The 19141-nt window shown below is 41.5% G+C and overlaps 2 protein-coding genes across 2 annotated transcripts; both read right to left on the bottom strand.

The window, feature by feature from the left end:
* Positions 1 to 5852: 5852 nt before the first annotated feature.
* On the bottom strand, positions 5853 to 6913 carry LOC115629406. Its single transcript, XM_030525867.1, has 2 exons — positions 6449 to 6913; positions 5853 to 6388 (listed from the first exon to the last, which is right to left on the bottom strand). The coding sequence occupies exon 2, from the start codon at positions 6351 to 6353 to the stop codon at positions 5859 to 5861; it is 495 nt and encodes a 164-aa protein (XP_030381727.1). The 5' UTR covers positions 6354 to 6388; positions 6449 to 6913; the 3' UTR covers positions 5853 to 5858.
* Positions 6914 to 13511: 6598 nt separating this feature from the next.
* Positions 13512 to 15296, bottom strand: LOC115629398 (probable peroxisomal membrane protein PEX13). Its single transcript, XM_030525853.1, has 3 exons — positions 14489 to 15296; positions 14191 to 14414; positions 13512 to 14044 (listed from the first exon to the last, which is right to left on the bottom strand). Exons 1-3 carry the CDS (start codon positions 15076 to 15078, stop codon positions 13635 to 13637), a joined length of 1224 nt encoding a protein of 407 aa, XP_030381713.1. The 5' UTR covers positions 15079 to 15296; the 3' UTR covers positions 13512 to 13634.
* Between the last annotated feature and the right edge of the window lie 3845 nt (positions 15297 to 19141).

The raw sequence follows: 19141 nt of genomic DNA, 5'->3' as shown, positions 1-19141 counted from the left end.
GAGCGCTCCGACAGTGCCTACAGCGCACCCATTGTGTTGGTGCGCAAGAAGACAGGCGCCTGGAGGATGTGCATCGACTATCGGCAGCTGAACGAACGCTCAGAACCAGATGCGTACCCAATTCTGCGGATCCAGCACATTTTGGAGCAGCTGCGCCAGGCCAAATACATAAGTACCTGGGGCATCTAGTGACGGAGGCGGGCATCCAAACGGATCCGGAGAAGGTAGCAGCCATCCACGAGCTGAAGCCGCCATCAAATCTGAAACAATTGCGGCAGTACATTGGAATGGCCTCGTGGTATCGACGCTTCGTACCAAATTTCGCCACAACGGTTGGGCCCCTTACCGAACTGTTGAAGGAAGGGCCACAAGTGGAGTTGGGGAAAGCAGCAGCAGGAGGCATTCCAGTGTATCCAGAAGCAGCTGATGGAAGCTCCGGTGTTGGCGTGCCCCGATTTCTCTCGACGTTTCTGCCTACAGACGGACGCCAGCGAGTATGGGCTGGGCGCGGTTCTGACGCAAGACATAGACGGCCACGCCACCGACAGCTTCACAGGAGCCACAGCAGGCCACTCCTCAGCGTCAACAATAGCAGCCACAGCGGCAGTCCGGGCAACAAAATCGGCCATATCAACGAGCACGACGACAGCAGCCACGGTCACGACAGCCACGACAGCAGCAACAGCAACCAGGGCTTCGTAGCAGCCACACCGACAACAGCAACGGCAACACCACCGGCGTCCACCAAAGCGGGAACAGCAAAGCTGCCGTTCTAGCCGAAGAAGATGCCCATGTAAGCCTACAAACATAATTAAACGAAGTTTGTTGTTACGTTTCAGGCCATGTGAAGCGATGTAGACTACCGCACCGCCTGAGATACACACACAGCGCCGAATATACCAGAGACGCGGCAGATGTGCGGTATGATAATTCCATTGGCGATCCCTAAACAGCTACGGCAACAGCAGCCAGTCCCACAGCAGCCACTACAGCACCCATTACAGAATCCAGAGGATGACGACACGTCAGCACCACGCGGCGGAAATGCAGAAAACAACAATGCGACAGAGCGAACAGCTGACGGTGAAGGTACAGGTGGCGTTGACAGGTGGCCAAACGCGAGGGGTGGCAGCGCTGCCACCCAGCTGCTACACATCTGCCGTTCGATTATGGCGCGGTGAAGGAAAATTCGAAAACACCACCGATCGGGCCGTTCGACCCCTTGGGGAAAGGGGGAGGTGTAACGACGCGTTGCGCAGCAACCAGCTGTGCGTCATTACGATGCCAAGTAGTTGTAAGTTAATAAGTAATTGTAAGAATAGTAAGCCATGAAGGCGGGTAATTTTAAGTTCGTTTTAGTTAGTTCTTCTTTTGGTCCCGCCCAACACGCACTGAAGCACGGGCTGCATTTTGGATTATTTGTAATAAAACACGTGGAGAAGTTTTGGCATACCGCTCTCTTTTATTTGTTGGACACCTCGGCACTTTGGGGTCTGTAATGTCACAGGCGGCAAAACATTCCACTCCAGAAATCACAGCCTATAAACTTTACAAAAGCAGTCGTGTTCCAGGGCATATTGAAGACCTGCTTCGAAATAAGAGAAGGCTTCGGCGGGAGTGGCAAGCGCACAGATCACCTGACTCAAAGGATCGGTTAAAAATAGCTAAAATAGCCAATCTACTACGCAAAGCTCTAGAAGATGAGAAACACCGAGCTCAAATGGACTATATGGAGCAAATCTCCCCAAACAGCAAACGATTCGCATTGTGAAAAGCTAAATCAGGCTTATGTCCACCAATCGAGAGTGAATCACCATTACGTTCACAAAGAGGAAAGTGGGTCGAAGCAACGCAGAGAAGTCTTCAAACCACATCCAGCAACAACTCGCTTTGTGCTCCCACTAACCAATCATCCTGAATCCACCACGCTTATCGTATTCCGTATCGCCATGTTTCAAAGCAAAAAAAAAGCGCCGGGCCACGATTAAATTTCCCCTAAAATGAATTGCCGAGCTGTGCAGTATATTTTCTCACCATCATTTTCAACAGCATGATGAAATGGGGCTATTATCCTCAACAATGGAGAAAATTTGTCATCACAATGATCCATAAAGACGGTAAGGACAAGTTCCAGCATCATCATATAGACCTATCAGTCTCCTGCCGTTCCTATCGAAGATATTCGAAAAACTACTCCTGAATCCATCAAACAGCACCCACATACAAACAGTGCAATCCCAAATCACCAATTTGGTTTTCGCGAAAAACATGGAACCATTGAACAAGTCAACCGAATAACATCTGAAATACGAAATGCATACTGGATGGCTTAATTCACAAAATCAAAATAATACATCCACAGAATATCCATAAAATACTGGAATCATACCTACAGCAAAGAAGTTTCGCAGTTAGATGCAAAGATTTCCTCTCCGAATACCATCCAATTGAAGCTGGTGTACCCCAAGGAAACGTTGCTGATGATACTGCCATCCTAAGTCGTTCCAAGTGCCCAACAAGAGCTACAGAACTCTTATCATCTCACCTCGTGGCCATAGAAGAATGGCAAGCAGACTGGCACATACATACATACCTTTATCCTAAACAAACAAATCTGTCCTCCATTATCGCTAAACAACATCAATATTCCACAAAAAAAACGATGTAACTTACCTTGGTGTCCATTTGGATAGACGGCTTACTTGGCGGAAATACATCGAAGCGAAGAGATATCAACTTAAACTAAAAGCTATTCATCTAAATTGGCTTATAAACGTCCGTTCACCACTAAAACTGAAGTACAAAGTACTCTTGTACAATGCAGTTGTTGGCTTGGCGGAGATCACGAACTTCTTAGAGCAACCGAAATAAATATAACACTGCTGCGTATCGTTTTAAAGAAGTTTATTTAACTATAACTGATACTGATATAATATAAGCAATGAAATAAAGCTGCGGAGCTGCAGAAGGCGGAGCTTAAAAAACTTTTCGTGTGTCTACTCCGCTTGTGTTCAACCAAATGACTATTTGCTTGCTAGTGAGGGTTCGTTATACAATAAGTATGGAGTGACAATATATCGATATTACGATTAGTATACAATGTATATATTAACAAATTAATAGTGTTGGAATATTTTTAACTGTTTTCAATTTGAAAATATGATTTAGGCGGCAACATTCCCCACCTCGTAATTGATCCGCGGATCAGTTACCATTCTCGCCGTCGACATCTAACACGGCTACCTTTGTTGCTGGTCGCTCCATAACGCCATGTTGGGTTTGGACTGTCACTCGCCGGACTTGTCCGTCCTTGGCCATTACTGCGTCGATGACACGCCCTTTTGGCCAGAGATTCCTTGGTAAGGTGTCATCCACGATGATAACTATGCTGCCAACTCTAATGGGGGAACACTTGTGAAACCACTTAGTGCGCCTGGTGAGTACCGGTATGTACTCCTTTAGCCAGCGTTGCCAAAAGCGATCTCCAAATAGTTTAACTTGATGCCAGCGCTGCTTTAGGTTTATAGACGCTGCTGAAAATGGCTTGTAACCATTTGATGCACCCAATAAAAAATCATTTGGAGTGATTGCGGTGTCATCTGCCAAGTCCAGACTCACGAACGTAAGCGGGCGTGAGTTTATGATGAATTGTGCATCCAAAAGTGCACTTCGAAGACTCTCGTCGTTAAAGGAATAACTTGGCCAGATGCTTTTCAGGACAGCCTTTGTGGATCGCACGAGATGCTCCCATGCGCCTCCCATATGTGGAGCTGATGGTGGGTTAAAGCGCCACTCGATGCTTTCATACTTGACTGCTATTTTGTCAAAGTCGATGCTGACGAGTTCATCTCAAACGCCCTTTTCTGTCGATTTAAAATTAGTGCCGTTATCGGAGTAAATTTCCCTTGGAGTACCACGAGTATTCATGAAGTTTGCCAGACACATCAAACATGAGTTGGTGTCCAGGCTGTGCGCAATCTCGAAGTGTACAGCACGCAAAGTCAGGCACGTAAATAATACACCCCATATTTTCTCTTTACGCCTTCCAACGTTTACCAGTAATGGTCCAAAGTAGTCAACGCCTGTAAAGGTAAACGGTATTTCAAAACTGCCAAACCTTTCTTTAGGTATCGGAGCCATCTGTGGAGGAGTTGGTGTAGCTGTTGTAATCTTGCACTGTTGACATTTTTTCCGAATGCTTTTGTACAGGACACGTAGACGTAAAATGGAAAATGTTTATCTTATATCGTTTATGACGGTTTCGTGCGCGAGATAATGATACTTTTCGTGATAGCTTCGCGCCACCAGGAAGGAAATGTAACTCTCTGGTGGTAGGACTATTGGGTCTTTTACCGGGTCAATTGTATTTGCTCTTCCTTGAACTCTTAAAATTTGATCGTCGTCAAGGTAAACATTTAGGCCGATCAGTTTGCTTTGTCGACGAATAAAACGATTTGCGGTTAATGCTTCCACTTCGGCTGTGTACATTTGCGCTTGGTCTTGCTTGTATAGCAGAATTTTTGCTTTTTTAATGTGCGATGACGTTACCATATGGGGCTTAGGGCGGTTGCCGCACAGCTCACAAAGCCGTTCAATATATAACAGAAATGTAGCCAGGGCTTTGAATAATCGCCGCCAGTCGGAAAAATAGTCCACATTAAAGGCGACTACATTAGCTTTATGCACCATCAGAACGTGTTTACGAAGCTCATCTACTTTATCGGCTTTAACAGGTGGCTGGTAAGTTTTCGGCCAGTCGGTGTTTGGCATCTTCATGAAATCTGGTCCCTTTAACCATTGCTTTAGCTGAGGACTGCTGATTACTTTTATTGCTCCATTTGCGACGTTAAGTTTTGTAGGTACCGAGTATTCTAGGATTTCTCCAACTCGATGCATAACAAATTGTTGAAAGTTACGAGGGTCCATGACCAGCCATTGTAGAACGGTTTTTGAGTCTGTCCAGTACGTAGCGCTATCAATGCAGAGACCGCGAACTCCCACGATTTTCTGTGCCAAGCGTAAAAATGAACTGAAACATGTGATTAGACGGCTGCCAATACATACCAAGCACCTTTTCGGTAGAACCGAAATGCACGGATGTGCTGCTTGATTTGCCATCGCTCAGGAACTTTTGTAAGACTTCTACGGAATTCGATGACCAGTTACGTAGTTCGAAACCACCATTTGCGTGAACTCGCTGCACCTGAGTTGCCACCTCAATTGCTTCTTTGTCTCTGCTCATGCTGTCAATAAAGTCATCCATGTAATGCGCCTCTGTGATGGCTTCGTAAGCTCGTGGAAACTCGTTCCGATGATATTCAGCATTTTTGTTGCAGGGCGCGCAACTAATCCCAAAGGTCATAGCTCGCATGACGTATACGCTCATCTTGTTGCTGCTTTGATCGTACCAAAGAAAACGTTGCGTATTCATATCCTCTTCGCGTATGTTAATCCTGTGGAACATCACTGCAATGTCAGCGCAAACTGCAACTTTACCAACTCTGAAGGCTAATAGTACATCAATGAGTGGTTTTAAGCGATCTGGTCCACTAAGTAGGAAATCATTTAACGATGCACCACGTAACTTGGCCGCTGCATCCCAGACGAGTCTAATTTTGTTTGGATTTAGAGTGATGGATATAGGCAAGTACCAAATGTATTTATTCTTCCCATCAGCTGCTGCATTCGTTAATCGAATCGCATAACCTTTTTCCAAAAGATTTCTAACTTGGGTATTTATTTTTGTGTAAAGTTCTGGCTCGTTGCTTATCCTCTTTTTCAAACAGTTTAGCCGTTTTAGCGCCTTTGAATAACTTTCTGGCAGCTCTTCAGTTGCATTACACCACAAGAGTCCAACTTCATATTGTCCATTCTTCTTTTGGCATGTTTGGTCGTTTGTCGTCCTTTGATTGTAAATTTCGAGGCAAGATATTGTCAAGATTGAAACTTTCTTTGACTTCGTCGTGAAGTTCTTGCCATTTGCAATCACAATGATGCATGGATACGAATCGCTGTGAGGTTGTTGAGCCTTGGGTGCTCCAGCCCAAGAAACATTTCGATGCAATGGGTTCATTCCACTTACCCTCACGGGTCATGCGAGGAACGGCAATTTTCCAATTATTCGTCCCAATTAGTAGCATTGGTTGAATGTTGTAGTATGACTGTAGTGGGATATCCTTGAGGTGGTTATATTCACCACGCAGCTCATCTACGTTTACAGTTTGCTTTGGAAGTCCAAGATTTGGTATAGTTTGGACATTGTTAAGCCAGTAAAGCTTGTTTGAATTAACGGCGGATACTTGTATAGAAGCCCGCACGGATGTACTCTCTACTCGTTGTGTATCGCTAAACATTGCTTCGTCTATTAGGGTCACTGAGGGGCCTTCATCTAAAAATGCAAAGACTTTGATTATTTTGCCCTTTGCATGTAGGTTTACAGGTAAGATACGGAAAAGCTGGCTGCGTGTATCTTCGTCTCGGTGAGTGCTGACAATTTCTTTTTTCTCCGATTTGTTTGTTTCTCGATTTACACTTTCTGGGTGCAGTAAAGGATGGTGTTTCTTGGTACAACCATCGGTGCCACATTCCTTTCGCGAGAAACAGCCTTTGTGATGATTCTTAATGCATCTATAGCAGGCGTTGCCATTTTTTACAACCTTCAACCTTTGCTCCACCGATCTGCTTAAAAATTTGTCGCATTAAAGTACCACATGATTGTCTTCGCCGCATGATATGCATTTATTCTTGCGTTCCTATGTTGACGATGCATGATCGAATTGTGCTTTGATGTAAACCTTTTCTGTGACATAGCTGTTATGCGTATTGACAGAGCTTGTCTTGTGTGCCATAGGTGAAACCACAGTTGAAGCTGCTTCTGCTATGCGATATAACCAGTCACTAAATGCCTTAATTGAGGGTGTAGACTCGTCACGAGGATGCACAGCCCAAGAAAGCTTATGCTGGTTCGGTAATTTATCGACGAGCTCTCTCACCAGTACTGGGTTATGGAGATGCGCCTCATGCTTGCATGTTTCCATCGTAGCACACACGTTCCATACGGCCAGCGCGAACTCTATTAAGATTCTAATTTATCTTTAGGTGGCGGTAATTTTTTCACCTATTATGAACATAGGCCAATCTTTGGGATCGCCACTAAAGGCAGGTAAATCCTTTGGTATTGATTGCTTGGCAGCAATTTGTGTACTCGTTGGAGTCATTGTAGCAATTTGCATTATGCCCATAGAGCCACTTATGTTGCAACCATCTGGCTGGTTCATTTGTGCCAAGAGCTTATATTTTTCCTCAATGAATTTCTGATCAACGATCCTTTTTTCCTCTAGCATTGCAAACATTAACTGATTTTGAGTGTTTGGTGACGAATTAACGGCGATCGATGTATCTGTTGAAATGGCTTGTGCGTTTGGTATTTAATAATTTATCACACGTTGCGCCTGTATTTAGCAATTCGCTGTGCTGATCCTCGGGAGGTGCAGCCATTTGCTTCTCGTTAGCCACTAACATAGTGGCCAGTCAGGAAGACTATGCACGGCAATGTCTCGTCTTGGGGTATGTTGTACTAGAGTGTGCTGAATTACACAAGAACTATTTGTTTGACACTCAATACAATTCCAAGAACACTGATTTACGATTTCATCGACTCCAGCGCATTCAAAATGATACCAACAATTGCAAAAGTCACACTGGACCCAATTTGTTAGGATTTCATATTACGTTATGTTCATATCTAGCGTTTTCTCTTTAGTAAACCGACCTAGAATATTCTTGTCGCTACGCGCTTGTATGTATGCAGACGCCAACCAAAGAAACGTTACATTCCGATCAAATACACACGACGCGTCAGGATGTCGCCACTTTTAATGTGTGTATATGATATTACTCGTTGCTCGTTGCACTTTTGTATGTATGTGCGACCCGAGTGAGTATTGGTTATTCACTTATGTATATTGGCATTTGTTCATTACTCGGTCTTTGTATATTGCGTATAAGCGAATATTAAGCTGTCTCCTTTGCAGTTATCTTCACCTTTATTTTTCACAAGTATGAAGACGATCACCATATTTGGCGTCGTTGCAAACAAAGCACAGTTCCGAGAATGCAATCCAATTAACCAGAAAAGTTTTTTAAGAATGTTGGATTGACTGATATCACGAACTTCTTAGAGCAACCGAAATAAATATAACACTGCTGCGTATCGTTTTAAACAAGTTTATTTAACTATAACTGGTACTGATATAATATAAGCAATGAAATAAAGCTGCGGAGCCGCGGAGTGTGGAGCTGCAGAGTGCGGAGCTTAAAAAACTTTTCCTGTGTCTACTCCGCTTGTGTTCAACCAAGTGACTATTTGCTTGCTAGTGAGGGTTCGTTATACAATAAGTATGAAGTGACAATATATCGATATTACGATTAGTATACAATGTATTGGTGTTTAACAAAACAATAGTGTTAGAAGATTTTTAACTATTTTCAATTTGAAAATATGATTTTGGCAGCAACAGCAGTTCTCAAACCAATTTGGGCATATGGCTCTGAACTATGGCGAAACACTTCCATTAGTAATTTAGAGTTAATCAAGAGATCTCAATAAAAGATACTTACTAAAAAAATAAAACAAGCGTAAACACATAAGGCATCTTTGTGAAAAATTTTGTGTCCATAGCTCTTATAGTCTCTGAGATCCAGGACGGACAGACAGGGCTAGATCGACTTGTCTTGTCACGCTGATCAAGAATATATATACTTTTTGGGGTCTGCCACGCCTCCTTCTGCCTGTTACATTTTTGAGCTCGCGCAAACCTAATATACTCATGTACATTTCATGTACAGAGTATAATGATTCATTCGACGATACAAAAGCAACAAGAAAGGAATGCTAAAGTCGAGCAGACTCAACCCTTAAATACCCACCCCACAAATTTAATTTAATTAATTCTTTAAATTAAATATAAAATATTCCATGCATGCATACATACATTTACATCAGAATCGTGTCTATGTGCGTTTGTGTACTTGTACATATTTATTGATGCATTACACATTTATGTCAAATCAGCAACAAATACAGGTGCGGACAGAGCTTGGGCTTGGTTGTATGGTTATAACTTTATTTCTAATCGACCTATCATAAGGAAATTTGCCATACGGACAATCACTATCTGAGTGTGACTATCAAATTTTTGTTCAAAATTCGGGAATTACGGGAGTTACAGAACATCGCGAATAGCGGGAGAGTGAGGGGGTGCATCGGAAAAAATGAACAAACTCGTCCTTTCTCGGGCTTAGAAGAATGTGAATACCAAATATGCTTATTCTAGCTCTTACACTTTCTGAGATCCCTGAGTTCATACAGACAGACGGGGCTATATAGACTCGGCTTGTCATCCTGATCAAGAATATATGTATATACTTTGTGGGGTCTGCCACGCCTCCTTCTGTGTGTTCCATGTACACTCGCACAAAACTAATATACCCTTTTACCCTTTGGGTACATGGTATAAAAATATATCGTCCTAGCGCTTTGTTGCCACGACATTGTACAAGTATGTCTTGATATTTTTTATTTGATACTAAAGATCATCTGCGTGTTTTATTTGCACTTTGGGGCTGCTCGAAAGTCAAATATATTGAGGTTATTCTTGGTAGCAGCGATTTGGAGATAAGGCATGCGGACATCCACGGGTGGTGGCTGTCCTCGTTCGTGAAGACAGCCAGGGCAATGACACCGATCTTGCCGGGGGCTTCGCGGAATTGATTTCAGGGCGAGTCGGAGACGACCGAAGTATACTGTCCGGGCTGTCGATGGCTGATGGGACACAGAAGATGGGGTTGGATTATGTCCATAGAGACTACGGTGCGGTGATCGTGAGTTGCCATATACGCGAAAGCTAATGGGAGGTAGGGGGAGCTAATGGGCGGCCAGGCGGGCCTACGCGGCATTGGCTACGATAGCACAGATGGGTGCTCCCATAGCAGCCCACTTGACGGAGGAGCTTTGTGGATTATGAATAAATTTCCACGGGACCCATCGCGCTGGGTCTTGGAGTTGCAGCAGTATACGTTCGACGTCCAGTACTGGAAGGGATATTATATCCCCAGTCATACTGTGCGAGACGACGAACGCCCCGCTTTGCGTCGATGAAAACGGCTACCACATCAAAGTGGCGTGCGCGTCAGCTGCTGCACAGAGGCCTGTTGTACTGGCCGCAGTTGAAGCAGAATAAGATGCACACCATGTTGTGAATAGCACGTACATGCCGCTGCCACATATTCAGCCGACGCATGCTGCCGGTCACCCATCCTCGGCAGCGGTTAGGCATTGTGTTGGCCAATTCTCTTGGAGTTGATGGACTGATTAGTTTCCATTCTGCAATCAAAACATCTTTAAGCTGTTTTATTGTGTACTGCCGACCATTCCTATAAACTTTTGCTAACAGGATTCCCCAGAGGTCTTCAATCAGGTTTGAGTCCGGGCTTAGCGCTGGCCACTCTAGAACAAGTATATTTCATAAAGATAGAAATGCCATACAGAAATGCCATCTCCCGCATTTTCAATAAGTTCACTTTCCAAAAGCTGTACATATATTGCCGATTTGGTTTTAGTTAAAATAAAACCAATCCAGGACTTTCCACTGAGGTTCCGCTTTTGACGGGTTTGCCGAGGTGGCCTGAAATTGCTGCAATATTTATAGCAACCGTCTGGGCTGTCTAAGATAAGTTTTTTTCTCGTCGGAAATAATAATATTAAGAAATTTATTATTATTTATTATTAACGACCCGACGGAAGTAGAAGTAGCTTAGTAAAGTATGTGACGCCTTCGAGCTAATGCATTGAGACAAAGACTGGCCCGTCAACGAGTCACCGACACATTCAGAACACGTGAACAACAGCGTTTGCAAGTGCATCAAGCACCTGCACGCGCAAATATTTAAACATGTTCATGCATTTTTATACGGTATACTCGGGTAAAACCCCCGCAATACTCGAGACATACTCGAGTAATACCCGAGTACAACTCGCGCAATACCCAAACAATACTGAAGCAATAACTGTATCAAATGCTCATTCTCGAAAGTCTGGTTTGTTTCGATCAGGTCCCAGTCATTTTAAACGAAGTTACCGAGCCTGAAATGTTTGAAAGCAAACCAATCAAGGTCGGTACCCGTTCGCAACGAACAGAATACTCGAAGTGACCGCTTTTTTAACCAAATTTTTTCATTGAGGCTTTATTGGAGCACGAAGAAATATTGTATATATTTATGTGTGTGTATGTGCAATCAACGCACAGCACAAATGGCAAGCGTAGAAGCTTACTAAGAAGTTGTTTTAGAATATTAGAAATCCGATCAGCTTTAAACTTGGTTTATTTACTCTGAGAAAGAATAAACATAAACTGCGTTGTATTTTTGTAACTTTTCATTAAAAAGTAGAAGAAATAAAGTATAGTATTTATTGTACTTTATGTCCTAGGTCTCGAATCGCACCAAAGTAATTAGCTATTTGAGAAATGAACTCTTTAGAAACTTTAGAGTGTCGGAAGAGAAATATTATATAGTAAACTAGCAGGTATTGCCCGTCTTAACCCGGCTCAATGTTTCCAATTGTATTTATTTTGTGTGTGCATAACCTACCCATATGTTTTCACCTTAAAGGTTACCAGTAGGAAGGCATTTAAGGTATTTAAATGAACATTTTCTGTTCTTGACAAAAAATTGTTCAGTAGTCCGTTACATTTTTGTTCTTGACAAACTATTTCGTTAAACGAACATGACCACTATAACTAATATTTTTTAAAGCTCGTTTTCCCCCCGATGGAGCTAGAATTTTCCAAAAGCCTTTCTTAGTGTGCTCCTACACTATGATGGATACTATGAAATGATACTTGAGTCCAAATTTAAATTCACAATTGAGTCTTTTCGTGCCATATTGAGTCAATACGGCCACGCACACCTCGGAATATGAAACACGGCACTCGTGTCAATGCCGTGCAGCGATGAGCCACGATCAAAAAGCACTGGCACCGATACCATCAAAATATCGAAGTTTGAATGCAATAAGCAAAATATTTAAATAATGAAATCGAATTATTTATTGAGATAAATAAGAACAAATCATATACATACATACATACATCTGCCCGCAATGCGAAGCAGAATATGCGTAGGTCCGTTATTCGGTTTCTGCTTTACTATCGCTTACGCAGTCGTTGCCTAGCGACGGTAACTGTAACATTTTGGCGTTTTGCCTTTGCAATTAACATTAAATGGTGAAAACGAAAGAAGAAGAGCGAGCTAATGACTTGCAGTTGTTGTTGTTTTTAGAGCATTATTTTTTTTTACAATCAAACATAGACACGAACTGTTGCTTGTTGTGTGTGAGTGTGTGTATGTGATGTCCCCAACTATTTGATATTTGTTGTTACTGCATAAAGTTATTAATGAAAACACTAATGCCAAATGCACTAAACAAAGAAAAAATTACTATTAAAAATGTTATATAATTTTCAATTAATTAACATTTCTTGCTCTGTCAGTGCAAGACGAATGTACATACATACATATGTAGATACATATGTACATACATAGATGTGCACATACATATGTATCTATTTACATTCACACATTAGTGTCTCACATTTTGCTTTGGCTATTTCAATCGTTTGCACGCAACTACACGAACAGCTGTTTGTATGTGTGTGTGTGTGTATGTATACTTAGTTGTCCCCAACTGTTTGATATTTTGTATTGTTTGTTCTGCCTGCTTTTGTAAAATGCATATTTTGAAAATCCTTGAATGCAAAGTTGTAGATTTAGTTACGTAGATTACATTATCCAAATTTTAAATAGATCGGACTAAATTTATAACACAAACTTTTCATTTGAAATAGTGAATAAATATTAAAACCCCAATAGTTCAAGCTCCAACAAATTTCGAAAATCCGACTATGCAGTTTTGTTTGTATTCTTTAATTGATTTTAGAAACTAAGTTTTAAGTCGATCGGTTGAAAAATGCGGATTTTTCAAACAAACTTTGGAGCTACTTTTCCCCTCTTTGGAGCTCGAATTTTCCAAAATCCCTTCCTAGTGCGCATCTACACCCTGATAGGATACTTGAGCCCAAATTTCAGCTTTCTAGCTCTTACCGTTTGGGCTGTGGGCTGTTGACGCGGTTTCCTTTTGTGCCCCAACATTTTTTTTACAGGAAAACTCCCATATTTTAAGCCCCAAAAAAAATATCAAAAAACCAAGTATACAGTTTTTCTTGGAATTGTTCTGAGAGTATACAAACTAAGTTTAAAGTTAATCAGATGAAAACTGTAGATTTTTCATACAAACGTTGGAGCCTGTTTCCCCCCTTTGGAGCTCGAGTTTTCCAAAATCCCTTCTTAGTGGACCTAGACTGTGAAAGGATACTTGAGTCCAAATTTCAGCTTCCTAGCCTTTACCGTTTGGGCTGTGCGTTGATCACCAATCAGTCAGTCAGGACAAACTGTTTTATATATATAGATAAACCTTTAATTATAAGCACAAATACTGATCCCAACACAGACCTCCTAGTATGTATATAACTTCAAAAATGTTGTGGCTAAAAATAATGATGTAATTACGGGATATCTCAACTTAGGGCGAAGGTTCCCTCTTCTGTCGCCGCTGTGATATAAGGTGTTTCCAACGATTTCTGCTGTACAGACACATTAAAGTTTTGTTGATGTTGCTGTGGTGGCTGAGAAAAAACATTTGCGGTCGTATTTGTAAATTGGCTCTGTTCTTGCTTAAGTGGCTCGCGTTCCTGGCTCAATTGCATTGGCGATTTTACATAGTTTATTGGAATTATGCCCGAGGTTTGGCCATTTGTGGTAGCCAAGGCCCAACCTGTGTTTAGAAGTCCCAATGTCTGTTGTATTTCACGTGGTGCGACCTGCACAGCTTGACCAGAGCGCATTGAAAGCTCGCTTGGGGTACGTGATTGAAAATCGTACATGGCTTCAGTCTGTATAGGAGCGGTCCACCTAGAAGGATTGCGTGCTGATTGGGGTAGATAGATGTCACAATTTAATAAATAAAAAAAAATATGGCCGCTTTATTTATCTTATGGCATTGTGTCATTTCAGTTACAAAGTCTAATGCCAGATTAGATAAAGATTCAGTGTGTAAATGATACACATACATACCTTCTTCTTGTGCTGTATTTGTAACTGTCCCAATCAGCTTTATGACGAAATACGGTGCAGTAAGTATGAAACTGAGAAACGCCAGCACAGGCCAGGGTGATGGTGTTTTCACAATATTCGATTCCATTTGTTGGGATTTTGTTTTGTTAAAGGCGTCGTCAAATGCTTTTTTAAATACTTTCGAGGATGGGTCGCAGTTCGAAAGGCGCAGCCAAAAACTAATTCTACGAAAGGAGTTTGAATAGTATGTACATATTATATATTTGCATTTCCCGTAAAAAAAATATACCTGACTCACTTTCTGTAAATCCAATTAAGGGCGCGAAATATCGCAAGCGTGGACCAGAACTGCGCAAAGACGCCACGCAGCCGTTCAAAGTTTGCCGCCACACCAAGAATAGCACGAAACGAACTTGTTAACGCAAAAAACGTGGAATCTAGCATAGAAGCTATATTTCCTATGGTCGAGACCAATGACTCAATGCTTTGAAATGCCGGACGTGAACTTGCTTCAGCAAGTTGTATGAAACGTTGCTCAAAATTGTTTGAAATTACATTTGCGCTACCTAATCTGTTGTATCCAAAAGAACCGTAACCTCCATGACTTCCATATCCACAGCCCAGACCACCGTAATTGCTGTGGCCGTACCCTAAATTAGCGGATCCATAAATTCCATAGCCGTATCTATCGTACCCGTTACCGAGCTCATTTATTGATTGGGGTAGTGGGGGCGGTAATATAGGCAAGGAGCGTATATTTCCTACATGGGGTGTCCGTAGTACATCTGGTGCGCTGCTTAAGCCACCGGACAGCCCGAAACTGTAACCTGAAGGCAGCAAAGGCGATTCGCTGATAACGGCACTGCGCAGATTGCTGTTGTCAACCATGTTGATATTGACAACTAACTGCTCCGGAATTGGACTTTGGCACAAGATAACTGTAGCACTTAATAATTTAAAATAAATAATTTTGCATTTTTGTTTAACAATACTACAATCACTTGTTATTTCGTAATGGGCACTGTCAACAGTAAATGCAATTTAGAAATTGATTTGTCGCTTCAGCAGATTTCCACCCTCCAATCGTCAACAAGCATAAGACCTCTTTCGGTATGGACTGCACTAGTGCTGGACGTAACATCGATGTATTGTAAATTCTTTCAACATCGATCTTTTCCCCGATGTTCGATATTTTTTACTGGAAAAAAAATCGCCAAAAAAGGTAGGTAGCAAAAGGTATTAATTGGAGAATGATAGCTATCGATAGTAGAATTCATCGATGTTTGTGACAACTTTGTATGAATCCGTCGATACTATCGATGGTTCCATCGAAGTTTGAATACATCTTTTTATATTTTCGAACTTCCCCACCAAACCAGCTGTGAGACACAGCTGACTGTCGACGCTCACATTTGTCTGACTAATTCTGTAAAAATCCTGTAACAAACTCAACTGTCAGCAATAGCTGACTGTCGACGAGCATATTTGACCGACTAACTGTGTTTAAATTCTGTAACGCTCTAAGTTAAATAAAAAACAAATGTGCCATTTTCAAGAATTTGCAGAAACGCCAACTAATTGTTTAGAAAATATAACGCGAATGTTTGAGAAGCGCATCTGATCCCATTTACGAATTATATTGCTTTTTAAAAATAAAATTTATTTGTAACATTTTTTATATCATTTGGAATTCTACACGATATCCATAAATTGGTCTAATATTGCGTACTGTTGTGACGATCAGTGTTTTACTTTTACTACAAAAAACTAGCTTTTGAATTTTAATTCAGAAAGTACAAAAATGTACTTATGTATTTTTTATGTTGGTAAAGCCTTTTGTTATCTGTTTTGACGCTGAAGCATGTTTATCTTGAAAACTAAAGTATTCTTTGGGAATAATTAAGCTATATATGAAAGCCAAGCTTTTCAAATAATAATATGCTCACACCTATTATTCTTTCCAGGTGTGTACATTTTGTTTCCCTGGTCCGTATTGTTTATTTAAATGGCAGCTTATTACCATTCACATTTTCGATAACACACAGATCTGCCCAATCGGCGACACAAATTTTCGCCAAATTTGTTTAATTAATAGAGAGTTATGAGGTGCTCATTTGTAAGAAGAATTGCGTCAATTATATATTTTATTTTTAGCTTTCGTTTGATTGAAAACTTTAGACTTAATTCAGCAAAATGTAATGTTCCATTTGGGTCAATAGGGCATATCTATTGTGCTGTTGTTTTGGATGCCGTGTGTGAATGCTAGTGTTTTAAATATGAATTTAATAATTTGCTAATTTAATAATATTTACGTAGGATACGCAAAATTCCAATGAATATTTATAGCCTGTACCCAAAGGGCGAAAGGCTATACTAGTTTTGTGCGCATGTATGTAACACACAGAAGGAGGCGTGGCAGACCCCACAAAGTATATACATATGTATATTCTTGATCAGGGTGACCAGCCGAGTCGATATAGACATGTCCGTGTGTCCGTCCGTCTGTATGAGCGCAAGGATCTCAGGAAGTACAAGAGCTAGAATAACTAAACTTGGTATCGAGGTTCCCCTAAGTCCTAGGCAGGTCAAGTTAATTTTTTTTATTTTGATACACCCCCCTACTCCCCGCAATTCCTGTTTTTTTTTTTATAAATTTCGTAATTCTTGGAATTTTGAAATTAATTTTGGTAGGTATATCCAGTTAGTACTAATGTGTGTCCCATGTTTCATCATGATAGGTCAATTGTGAAGAAAGTTATAGCCATAAATAAAACCGGTGCTCATGCACTGCCTGCAGCTCTACCGGCAGCGCTGCCCGCAGCTGTTGTTGTTGTTGCTGCTTTTGTTCAACTTTGTGCTACATACATACACGCATATAAACACGCATACGCACGTGATGTAAATGTATGCTGTTAAAACTGAACATAATTGAATTAAATTACTTAATTAATTAATTCACTTTCTTAATAATTTAATTTAAATATTTTTTTTTTAGTTTACTCTTTTGTGGAGAGTACAGACTATTTAACTGTCGGGCTTGCTCGACAGTAGCGTTCTCTCTTGTTATTATTAAATTTGTTTGTGAATTTTATTATCTTGCAGTCTTATTTGTTAGCGTGTATTTTTGTCATACATACATATGTATGTATACATGTACATCTATATATATAAAACAGTTTGTCCTGACTGACTGACTGATTGATTGGTGATCAACGCACAGCCCAAACGGTAAAGGCTAGGAAGCTGAAATTTGGACTCAAGTATCCTTTCATAGTCTAGGTCCCCACTAAGAAGGGATTTTGGAAAACTCGAGCTCCAAAGGGGGGAAAACAGGCTCCAACGTTTGTATGATAAATCTACAGTTGTCATCTGATTAACTTCAAACTTAGTTTGTATACTCCAATTCCAAGAAAAACTGTATACTTGGTTTTTTGATATTTTTTTTGGGGCCTAAAATATGGGAGTTTTCCTGTAAAAAAAATGTTGGGTCACAAAAGCAAACCGCGTCAACAGCCCACAGCCCACAGCCCACACGGTAAAAGCTAGGATGCTGAAATTTGGGCTCAAGTATCCTATCATGGTGTAGATGAGCACTAAGAAGGGATTTTGGAAAATTCGAGCTCCAAAGGGGGGAAAATTAGCTCCAAAGTTTGTTTGAGAAATCCGCATTTTTCAATCGATCGACTTAAAACTTAGTTTCTAAAATCAGTTAAAGAATGCGAAGAAAACTGCATACTCGGTTTTTTAAATTTTTTGTTGGAGCTTGAATTATTGGGGTTTTCTTGGGGCACAAAAGCAAACCGCGTCAACAGCCCACAGCCCACACCCTAAAAGCTAGGATGCTGAAATTTGGGCTCAAGTATCCTATCATGGTGTAGATGAGCACTAAGAAGGGATTTTGGAAAATTCGAGCTGCAAAGGGGGGAAAAGTAGCTCCAAAGTTTGTTTGAAAAATCCGCATTTTTCAACCGATCGACTTAAAACTTAGTTTCTAAAATCAATATCAATACAAACAAAACTGCATACTTAGATTTTCTCGTGCGCAAGAAGACGCATACCTCATTCCGAGAATCCAACATATTCTCGAACAGCTACGACAGGCAAAGTACATCAGCAGCATCGACTTTCGAAATGGATACTGGCAGATCCCCATAGAGCGAGATATACTGCATTCACAGTGCCGGGCGGGGCCTTTCCCAATGGCGAGTGATGTCATTTGGCTTGCATTCGGCCCCAGCCACTTTCCAGCGGGCGCTATATAGCGTCATCGCCACAGATATGTCACCACAGGCATTTGCCTTTCTGGATGACATAGTCGTGGTGAGAAAGACATTTGAAGAGCACCTATACAACCTGAGGAAGGTGTTCCAAAGACTGAGAGCGGCAAATCTACGGGTAAACCAAAATAAGTGTGAGTTTTTTCGCAGGTCCATACTGGGGCATCTGGTGACAGAAGACGGGATACAGACGGATCCAGAAAAGGTGGCAGCTATACGTGAGTTAACCACCAACCAATTTAAAACAGTTTCGGCAGTACATTGGCATGGCCTCATGGTACCAGCGGTTCGTGCCTAACTTTGCGACGACAGTCGGCCACTCACCGAACTGCTGAAGAAGGGCAAGAGATGGGCATGCGAACAGACGCAACAACACGCGTTCGACAACATCCAGCGGCAACTGATGGAGGTGCCTATTTTGGCTTGTCCCTACTTCAGCCAACGCTTCTGTTTACAGACAGATGCTAGCGTGTACGGGCTGGGCGCAGTTCTGACACAAAACATAGATGGACAGAAACACGTAATATTCTATGCCAGTCGGAAGCTGCAAAAGGCCGAATGGATTTACAGCGCTACAGAAAAATAATGCTTGGCCATTGTGTGGGGCATTCGGAAATTACGACATTACTTGGAGGGATACAATTTCACCGTCTTGACAGACCACCTGGCACTAC

The sequence above is a fragment of the Scaptodrosophila lebanonensis genome, unplaced genomic scaffold, assembly GCF_003285725.1.
Source record: "Scaptodrosophila lebanonensis strain 11010-0011.00,11010-0021.00 unplaced genomic scaffold, SlebRS2 tig00000145-arrow-arrow-pilon, whole genome shotgun sequence".
In the NCBI taxonomy this organism is placed as follows: Eukaryota; Metazoa; Arthropoda; class Insecta; order Diptera; family Drosophilidae; genus Scaptodrosophila; species Scaptodrosophila lebanonensis.
The sequence above is the reverse complement of the archived record's forward strand: the minus strand, read 5'-3'. Positions and strand labels throughout refer to the sequence as shown.

Bases quoted from the DNA above. Each gene is read 5' to 3' on its own strand.
- LOC115629406 (XM_030525867.1), bottom strand. From the start codon at position 6,353: ATGTTTAGCGATACACAACGAGTAGAGAGTACATCCGTGCGGGCTTCT.
- LOC115629398 (XM_030525853.1), bottom strand. From the start codon at position 15,078: ATGGTTGACAACAGCAATCTGCGCAGTGCCGTTATCAGCGAATCGCCT. The intron at 14,415-14,488 runs GTGAGTCAGGTA...CTCCTTTCGTAG, and splicing joins CTTAATTGGATTTACAGAAA to AATTAGTTTTTGGCTGCGCC. The intron at 14,045-14,190 runs GTATGTATGTGT...TACCCCAATCAG, and splicing joins AAATACAGCACAAGAAGAAG to CACGCAATCCTTCTAGGTGG.